The sequence below is a fragment of the Trifolium pratense genome, linkage group LG3 (genome assembly GCF_020283565.1).
Source record: "Trifolium pratense cultivar HEN17-A07 linkage group LG3, ARS_RC_1.1, whole genome shotgun sequence".
NCBI classification, from domain to species: Eukaryota; Viridiplantae; Streptophyta; class Magnoliopsida; order Fabales; family Fabaceae; genus Trifolium; species Trifolium pratense.
In genome coordinates this window covers 19,866,445-19,877,325 of record NC_060061.1, presented here as the reverse complement: position 1 = coordinate 19,877,325, position 10,881 = coordinate 19,866,445, and the positions used below count along the sequence as shown (strand labels likewise).

The window sequence follows — 10,881 nt, the reverse complement described above, 5'->3', positions numbered from 1 at the left end:
TTATCATTGTTATTAGACATGTGAATGAGAGAATCTACATAGAAGGATTGGATAATTTTGATTTAGATTATAATAGATGAATCAAAACAATCCACTATAAATTCATCCGCTAATCTTTCTACAACGAAATGTTCATTATTCGAACTTTTGTAGGCGAAACTTACTTACAATGTTTATTTCAAACCAATAGAATAAAACAAAGTTTGTATCAATCTTGAATATTGAAATAAACTGTATAGTGCTCATCCCTGAAGTTGAACAATGGCTCTAAAAGAAAATTCTGGTTTCCACCTTTAGCCACAAAGCTGATAGGATTGTATTGTCTTAATCCTTTCCCAGCAACAAAGCTCGTTGCTTGGTTAAAACCAGCTTCGGAATTAGACTTGCACCTTAGCTTAACTCCTGAACCAGAGCTCATATTGCTATGCACGTAACAATCTTTATTGCTTTGTGATTGTAAAGATATTGTTTGATTCCGTCCGTCTAATCCTGGTACCACCAGAAATACAGAAGAAGGCCCGCCTTTGGAAGAATCAACAATGGTAAGAGGTTGGTCTGGTTCTTGGTGACTTATAATCGTTCCAGGAAGATGGACCGGTTCTATTATCACTGATTTATTGGTAGCATCTTTTGGGATAAGTCTAAAGGTAGCATAAAGAGCGGTATCAGTTCCAGGTTCAGGCAAGTTTTGCATTGTGAGTGATTGATTTGAGTTTGTTATAACAAAAGTTGAATTTTGAAAGTCTTGTGAAAATGAAACTAGTTGACTATTGTAACTGGAAGGAATCGGAGTAATCCAATCGGTTCCTGCTTTAATGTCCCAATTGTTGGTGGTATGACCGGCAAGAAGATATGGTCCGTAAAGAATTGCTTGAACAGATGCATATTCAGGTCTCTCATCTGAATTTTAGTTTGAAAACACAATATTAGTATTGTAAACACATTCTTTCATGAATTAGACATACACGCACGTGCGCGCGCGCATTGAAGGAAAGGGTAATGATAATCAACATATTCTTTCATAGATTATCTTGCAAAGCTACCTTTTATGGTTTCTGTTCTGATGGTAATCGGAAACTGAAGGGTCAGCTTGTCACTGGCACTCCACTGTCGTGTGATTGACAAGAAATTCCCTAAACAAACATTAATTTCATGTTTCAAGTGTCAATTGTTTCTGTTATTAAATACACAAACATGTATAGTTCACTACTCTGCATGATAGTTTGTGTCCTAACTTAAGTACTTATTCATTTTTGTCTTCTTTTTCTAAGTGATTAAATATTCCAGCATATATCCGTGTTAGATAAGGTAAGTAAAAGATAGATTCAGACCTGGAGCTGGCAGAGATAAAGTGTCAGTATTCAACATTGCCTTTGCACCGTCAGCGTGAGTCCAAGATGGTAGACGCAAGTTCAACGTTGATGAAGTACCAGTTTTCTGCAGAAACCAAGTTTTGAAATGAAGATCTTATGCTACATGTTTTGTTGTTAATGATTTATAATCTCAAAAGTCCAATGCCTATCATCATAACAATGAGATGCAATAAGGCAATGTAATAGGTACCTCATTAGGAGAGAAGGTAAATGTAACTCGTAGGTAAGGGTCCGAGGAAGAAGCTGGAACAACTGTCTGAGTGAGCAAAACTTTCCCAGATTTCCAATTAAATGAACTTGATATGTACTGAATGATGTATAGACTAGGACTATTCCCTTCCTCTTCAAAATAGATAGAATCTCCCAGCTTTGAGAATGATTCGATTCCTAATGACAAAGGAAAAATAAATTGAGAACAGCACACCGGTAAGAGAATATAAGAGTTTACAAACAATTTTACTCCCTCCCTCTCATATTAAGTCTCATGTTTCAAATATTTGTTTATTTAATATTGTTTGCCACTTTAGAATACCAACAAATCGTTTAGTGCCTGTTAAGAAGTCCCACATCAGATGTGAGTTGGCCTGGACAAGGGTTTATTAGTAAGAGGTAATCCTCACCTTACAAGCCGGTTTTGTAGGGTTGAGTTAGACCCAATACCCAATTCTAAGATGGTACCAGAGCCTTGTAATCCTCACCTTACAAGTCGATTTCAAACAAATTTATTACTCCAACAACTTTTCTTAATATCCGTGATTTATGTAAAGGTTCCTATAATAAGGGACGGAAGGAGTACTTAATAAAGGTATTCTAGTCAATGAAGCTCATTTTATAAACGAAAAATAGAATCCTTCTGGTCTCATATATAAGCAAATACGTACCTGTTCCGTAGCAGCACCAGAAAACATCAAATGGTTTTCCCCAACCATGGGAACTTATAGCTTTGGAAACCCCAAGACCTAGAGGAAGCATATAAATCATCACCCCAGGTTCTGTTCCTCTTTGAATGCTGAGTACACCATTCGTTAAGGCGCGCTCATAATAATCTGCATAAGAGACTTCCTTGGTCCATCTGAACAGGTGACGTGAAACCTGAAATCATTGTCTAGATAAATACTTCAACAGAAATAAACTAAGAATCATCCCTCAATATAAACTAGTATGTCACACTGACATAGGGACACATATACTAGTTATGAGTGATTTGTTGTACCTTCAACATATTATATGTTGTGCAAGATTCTTCAGTCTCTGGTATTTTTAGGTTGTCTGCTATTCTCTTTGGATTACTCCTGCAAAAAAATTGAAGTAAGCGACTTTTTCATAAAGATGTTTGGAACTGGTTATCGTAAAATAAAGGAACAGAAACTTTCTCCTTGATGACCTTTAAGAAAACAAGTTCCATGGATAATTTTAAATGCATATGGAAAAAAAATATGAAACTTATAATGCTGAAATCTTAATACCAGTTTTCACTGACTGATGTCCCTCCAGTTGCATAACTGTGAGAAGAGTTTACAAGGTCCATAAAGAACGTCCCAATTTCCTAATACACAAAAACAAAAGAAAATTAGATTACACGAAGCAATGGAAAATAAACATAATTCTCCTAAAACTTAGTGAAACATATATACCAGTAATCGACAATGAGCATAAAGAACTCACCTTATAAAGTGGATCACCTGTGACTTCATAACGCATTTGAGCTCCAACAACAATTGGGATATGTGTATTAACATGAAAATTAGCTATGTCATTAGCCTACATAAAAAAAGAGATTTTCAAAAGGAGGATTCACAATATCAAAAAAAAAAAAAAGGAGGATACATTGATTGTCTGGATTACATAGATTTGTGATAATAACAAATATTGATACGAGTTACCTGTACTGCAAGCAACCCTATAAAGCACGGCTTGTCGAAAAGGTGTGCCAACAATAGATGCTTTGAATCTCCCTGCATATAGTATAACATTACAGATTTACTTCAGAATTGAAATTTACAGCGATAACTTGGCGCCCTAACATGGTAGGTTTGAATGACATGCTTATAAAATCCATAAACTACGGATTAGAATTCATGTTCATTAATTTCTATGCTTAACGCAACATAGTCAACATGTGAAAACACGATAAAAACACATGAAGCAACATGAGAGTTAAAGGAACTACATGAACTAGTTAACCTACCGTCAAGATATATAATCTGTAAAGGACATCATTCATTCCTCCAGTTTCCTCATTCAGTGATTGATAGTGTCTAGTTACAGTGTACTGTGATATTACATTCATAACTCGTTTGTAAAAGTAATCGACCATCGATGTCACCATTTTTAGAGCTTGAGGGTTTCCACCTATAGTATATTGATCCAACAAGCCGGCCAAGATCTGTCAATGTTGAATAATTTAGATCACATAATATCAAGGCCAAAGTCCTTGCATAATCAAAACCTAGTTTTTCTTATACCTTGTGAATGGTGTAATAGGGAGCCCACACTAAAGTAACGTTTTCAAATCGATCAAAAAATTCGGTTGGAAATGCAGATAGATATCCTGTTCCAATTTTCTCCTGACAGGCGGACAGACCAGCAACAAGAGCCGTCATTTTCCCCTTCAGGATATCATTCTTTGTGCTGGCCCACATTAGAGCTGATGCACTCAAGTAATGCCCTTCACATAAATTATAAATTAGCCTTCAAAAGTGAAATGCAGAAGCTGAATCCTTCGTAGTTACCTTTATACATGACAAGTTATAATACATGGATTACACGGAATTCTTCGTAGTTACCCTTATACATGTAAAATCTCCAAAAGGCGAGCTTTCCGAAAGCTTGAGAAGATTTGTTTGGGGGAGGAGGTAGGTAGCAAAACATAAAAAGTGGAATACTCTTATAGCTTTTAAATCAATTTTTAAAAGCTCCGACTAAAAACTACTTAGAAAAGTGAAAAAGCTTTACCCTTTTGAATCTTTGAAAGAATGAATGAATTACATAATTATTAACGAGGTTTTAAATAAAGGTCTGTGACAGCAATCAAGACTGGGACATAACAGTTTTTTAGGTTTCAGACTGCAATTCAGACCTGTATTTGACGGCGTTCTCTGCATTAGCAAGGATCGCAACACGGCCACAACTGTTACCACAACCGCTATTTAAAACCCTGATTATTACACTCACATTGCATTTTAAGCCCTTTCTCCTTATTACCAATAAAGAACATAAAAAAGGTAATGAATGAAATAAAGAAACTCACCAACAAAATGTCCTCTGAGTTCCTGATCAGGCGCCTCCCATCCTCCATAAGGCGTACCAGGAGTCGGTAAACCAGCCGTGTGCCTGAAGTTCCAAAGTAACCTATCAACATCTAACATCAACAGATACTCCAAATTAGTCTGCTGCGCCACGGCATGAATTGAACCTTCTAGCAACCTCACATCCTCAAGAGGCACTACTTTGAGAAATCCAACAGGTGGCTTAAAAACACCCATATTCTTAATTTTTCTATACATAACAGCCCAATCATTTTTTTGTTCTACTGATAACAACTTCCTTGGAAGCAAATCTGCCCAAGCTGATTCATCAGTTGGTGTCAAATGATAATGAGACATCACTTCTTTCTTCCATGTCTCATTCTTTGATGCCAACAACTCGTACCGAAGCGTATGCGATTGAGTCGGAATGTTTGTGCATTCTTTGCTAACAGCAGCACAATCATACACCATAAGGGCCATAAGCAAACACACAAAAGCCTTCATTTTTCTGAAAATTTCAAAGTAAAAACACAAATATATTAATAGAAAGAAACCGTAGGGCCTGTTTGGATTGACTTATTTGTCCTTATCTATTAACATAAGCACTAGTGAAACTATTTGGAAGAACTTATGGAAACACTTTATGACACTTGATAAGTTGTTTTCAACTTATTTTCATAAACTATTTGCAGCTTATTTTCATAAGCTCTTCAAAATAGCTTATGCAAAAAACTTTACTTTATTTTACCATTTGTAACAGAAGTACCTTATATATAAGCGCTTATACTATAAACTACAAATTAAATCGTTTATCCAAACAGAAGCTTTATCTATAAACAAAACTTACACAGGAAAAAAACTTACTGTCTATTTGGATTGTCTTATTTGACCATATCTATTAACATAAACACTTATGAGACTGCTCAGAAGAAATTATGGAAACAACTTGTGACATGTTTATAAATTTCAAAAGCTATTTTCAGACTTATTTCCATAAGCTCTTCGAGATAGCTTATACAAAAAAAAAAAAAACTTAAATTTATTTACCATTTGTAATAGAAATAACTTATACATAAGCGCTTATACTATAAACTGCAAATTAAGCCGTTTATCCAAACAGAACCTTAATCTATAAACAAAACTTATAAAGAACAAAGAAAAAACATAATGCATTACTCACCTGTCACCAGAGAACCAAGCTGAATTAAGGTAGATGTAAACAGAGAGGAAAGTGTAAAGAACTGAATTATAAGCAAAGCAAAAGAGAAAAAGCCAAAAAAATAAGTAAGGCTTTAAGAGTTTGTTTTGGAGTTGGTAATTGAAAAAATGAGAAAGACATGCCACAAAAGTTGAGTAAAAAGCTAAGAGAAAATGGAATGAAAACAAGATAAAGACATGTGAATGAGAGAATCTATATATATAGGCAGTGAAGTAGAAAACAAAGGAGATTAGAATGCAGCTAATAATAAAGTATAATGATCTCGTGAAAGGAAAGAAAATGAGAATTATTAGGAAACATATATAGAAAGTAACCAAAACAAGTTTATATATAGATATAAAGAATTTTTTTGTGCAGGGGAGAGAGAAGAAGAAGATATAGACAATGACTCACGGATGAACAATTGACAGAAAGAGAGCACGGGTGATTAAAAAGGAATGAATGAATGAATGAAAAAAGTATGGTGGGAAAATGATTCATGCATTCTTGAAAGGGTGTTGTTTTTGAAAGTGGTGGAGTTAATTCATCAATTACCGTTACTCCATATGTAGAGGAGTCAATTTTAAGTCTATAAATAGTCACTTCCTTTTTACAAGTACAGATAAGATATCCTACTAAGCAACTAGGTTAAATGTTAGGGTCTGTTTGATCTACAAAATATAAATACTTGACAGAACAGTACAAGACAGTAACAACACAGGACAAACGTTTAAGGTATTGAACAAACTTTGTGTTGTACTATGTTTGGTGGATAAAAAGTTATTTTGGTATTTGAGACAACTTGTGCTGAGGACAAAAAGTTGTCCCGTGGTTCTGTGGGGGACAAGAATTTCAAGTTTTGTCCTGTCCCTTGGCTCCCAGTTTGTCCAGTACCAGGAACAGTTTTAAAATCAAACACAGTACAACAAAAGTTGTCCTGTCCGGTCCCTTATTTTTTAGCAGATCAAACGCACCCTTAGAGTTCTGTCATCAAATGGTTCCAATCATCTCTCGATTGTAATTGCGAAGGATCAAACTGTGGTCTTTCCTACCAAGTCCAACGCCACTAAACCAAATAACGATCGGTTATGAGTTTTCTCTCTTGTTGTAATGTTATGCTAATTACTTTTTCCTAACGTAGTTGAAAGCGCGAGTTTGTTTATGTTTGGGAGATTGTATGTGCAAAAAAATAGAATTGAATTAAATGTAGTCAGGATTGCATGTAGTCGGCGTAATCATCAATTCATAATCGTCTTATCAAAATTAAACACTTCAGATCTTAACACGATTTTTATTTTAGTTTAATATAGAATTCTAAGATAAAATTTGAATCGTTAGATCAAAATCGAACGATTTAGAATCATTTATTGCATAACTAGGGATGGCAATGGGAGTACCCTACCCCATACCCGCAGTTTGAAAAAATACTCGTACTCATGCTCATACTCGTGTGGGTAACAATCTTTGTACTCATGCCCATACTCTATGGTATTCAAGTACCCATACTCGTTACCCGCATTTTTGCTAAAAATAAATCGATAAATTATAAAATATCATATCATTTTAATAGAATTAATAAAAATTCAAAGATTTTAGTGTTGACTCGTGAAAATTATAAACAAAATTATTACTAATCTCGTGCTAAAGTTCATATCCTTATTGACATACTCATATTGTGTTTCCGCTATATTATAAATAAACATTTTTATTAAAAATGGGTAATAGTTTTATAGTGTTGTATTTTTTAAAAATTGATATACATATATTACTATATAATAATATAAATAAAATAAATAAATATATACTATATGGGTATGGGGCGGGGTGGGTACTAAGGTACCCGTACCCGCACTCATACCCGTTCATTTTTTCGGGTAATTACCCATACCCGTCCCCGTACCCAAAATGCGAAATTTTTCCCTACCCGTTGTGAGTAATTTTTTAGGGTACCTATTGAGTATGAGGCGAATTGTCATCCCCATGCATAACTGAATTTTGTTTTAATGCACCAAATCCAGATTCACAGAAAAAATAGAGAATTTAATGGAGAGGGGAAAAGTTTATAGGTTGAATTGATTTGGAAAGAGAAATAAATGGTGGATTAAAATGAGAGTAGAATAAGAAAAAAATTACAACTGTTATGAATAATTTGGTGGATGTCCATTAAGCATTGACTCATTCTACTGGCCCATTATATTGTCCTATAAATAGGACTTGTATTGTGATGTAAACACACACCTTGATGAGAATAATACAATCTCTATTCTTTCTCTCTTCTCTTCTTCTCTCCTCTATACTTATATATTATTACTATTACTTATATTTCATAACACGTTATCAGCACGAGCTTACTAACTGAGAATTGAGGTACGCATCTCTTATTCTATTTTTACAAATCAAGTAATTTTTAGTTTTAATTATTATATGATTATGAATCGTTTGAACCTTGTATACTTATAAAGATTAAATAATAATAATTAAAATTAAATAAATAAGCATCATTTCTTTGTGTATTTAATTGATTCGATGTTGTTTACGCTTCGTGATATCCGACATTTGTATGGTGAAGCATAACACTTTGATCATTCATATTACACAAAACGTTGATCAATTATTTATTTATGATATATATATATTTGGATATTTGATATTGTTTGAGTTTCGTGACCGACAACAGTCTGGTGAAGCATCGTTATGCTTCGTGACCGACACCTGTATGGTGAAACATCGACACTATGATCATCCAAAAAGAACATAAACATGTTTATTTAATTTTGGCTATAATTTAGAACCCTTATTTTTAATTATTGGCTTTGCCTCAAATCTCCGTAAAGCCTATTTTAATTTTATTTTGATGCGTACGTCATATCCACTGCTTCACTCTGCTATAATTCTTAAGTCAAAATATATGCCACACAACAACACTTAAACAAAACTAAACATACAACTAATAGCATATATCCATACACGATGCAAATATTTTTATTATTTTTTATATGATGTAAATATTTAATTATGTTCCTGTAATTTATTTATTCATTATATATTTTAGAAGAATATATTTATGCATCCCTAAAGGATCGCAAAAGATATTGTTATTATAATATACAGTTCTTGAAGAACATAATAAATTTATTTTATGAATTCCCGAAGAATTCAACAAATTTAGTTCCTGAAGAACTTAGAAAACTTTTTTTGCATCATGAATTCCGGAAGAATTCACTAATCTAGTTCCTGAAGAACTAATCTAGTTCCTGAAGAACTTATGAAATATCACTATATTATGAATTCTGGAAGAATTTCAATAATCATGCATCCTTGATGGATTGTACATAGACATGATTTTATTTTTCTCTTGATGAATTCCAGATGAATTCAATATTCCTACATCTTAGGATTGTAAATTGATAGTGATTTATTATTTAGTTCTTAAAGAACTCAACGGTGTATAATAAACTCTTGTATTTTTTTATTCTCTATAAATTCTAGAAGAATTCAATAATCTTTGCATCCTTGAAGGATTGTACAAATGAGTATTTATATATCATAAAGTTTCTTGAATAACTTTAATATTTTTATATATAATAATGCAATTGAAGCACAAATTATTGTAAACCAGAAGTTTACAAATCATATTAAATTTATTGTTGGCAATACCGGTTGGGTTATCCCGGATTTATTATGATGTGAAAAAAAAACTATAAATATATATATTGAAGGGCCTGAAGTTCCTTCATTCTAATAATTTTTATCGGTTACTAATTCCCAAAAGAAATTGATAATTTCAGATTTTTGACCATTTAGATATTTTGTGACTTGAATTGATGCATCAACTAAATTGGTCACATGCATGTTTACTCACAACCAGAAGTTTGTGAGTTTGTTTTCTCAAATAGTTTTGCTAAGATCTCATTTTCTAAATTCTTAGAAAATATTTGATAAGTATCGTATGTCAATTGAAATCGATATCGAATAGAATATGATCATACAAAAAATGGACTAGAAGATCCATTCTTTAGACGTCTAAAGTAATCACATGACTGATACTTATGAGATCATAACTTCTAATTTATATTTTGGGAACATTCAAACATGTACGTGAGATATTGATTCGCATCAAGCCAACAAGTTATTATAAGTTCTCCCTTAATTTACAATTTGAACTTTGGTTTATAAACATGATTCTCATATCAACATTTTTGGATGTGTTGTGTATGTGCAATTGCTCCAATATAATGCATTTAAATGGTTCTAAAAGAATATTGGGAAAATGTATTTGATATGAATCTTCATATATTATAAAGTATCTTGAGAAAAAATGGTCTTATTTTCAGCTCTGTAGGCTGGTTCTCAAATGATGAATTAGTTTTCCCAATATTAGGGGGGAGAGAATACGCAGCTGAAATTGTGAACCAGAAGTTCAATTGAATCACTTGAAATAAATTATTATTATTTTTATCTCGTCTTGATCCTCTTACAAATTAGTATGAACCAAAAGTTCTAAAGATAATTCATTTGCATAGTCTATGAAATTAATAAACAGCTACTAATGCTCCAATCAAAATGGATGTCCTTGATGGGCAAACAAATGAAATTTAACCACCTTGAAGCGTGGTATGCGAATCGGTTCCAAATATGAAAATCATCAAATAAGAAAAGGAGCTAAAAAGAAAGATGACCAAGTGAGGATATGAATAATTGACTGAGTTCCAGAAGAACTTATCAGGTACCTGAAAGATATGAAAATAAAGAGATCTCAATAAATTATGTCATGGATAAAATATGATGGAATCGAGATGAAGTCAACGTTGACAATATTTTTTGCACATAGTAAAGCGCCATATATGTGATAAATGACAATGAGGATCATAGATCAAAGTCTATTAAAGATTATAGACAATGAAATTATTGACTAAAAAGATATACGTGATTGATACAATATTAAACCAGCTTTGCAAAGCAAAAGGTTGTTGGACCAGCAGTCCATACACTTGAAGATGAAAATAATTATTACAAGAGGCGTATTCACCTGAAGTGAATTCAGAACTTCTTTATAATTGAT

General features: G+C 33.0%; 1 protein-coding gene across 1 annotated transcript; it reads right to left on the bottom strand.

Moving 5' to 3' along the window:
• Positions 1-77: 77 nt before the first annotated feature.
• Positions 78-6,385, bottom strand: LOC123918662. Its single transcript, XM_045970753.1, has 13 exons — positions 5,802-6,385; positions 4,624-5,129; positions 3,839-4,041; positions 3,562-3,759; positions 3,257-3,328; positions 3,039-3,134; positions 2,840-2,919; positions 2,587-2,665; positions 2,255-2,465; positions 1,564-1,760; positions 1,332-1,437; positions 1,044-1,133; positions 78-900 (listed from the first exon to the last, which is right to left on the bottom strand). The coding sequence occupies exons 2-13, from the start codon at positions 5,123-5,125 to the stop codon at positions 209-211; spliced, it is 2,526 nt and encodes an 841-aa protein (XP_045826709.1). The 5' UTR covers positions 5,126-5,129; positions 5,802-6,385; the 3' UTR covers positions 78-208.
• Positions 6,386-10,881: the final 4,496 nt, after the last annotated feature.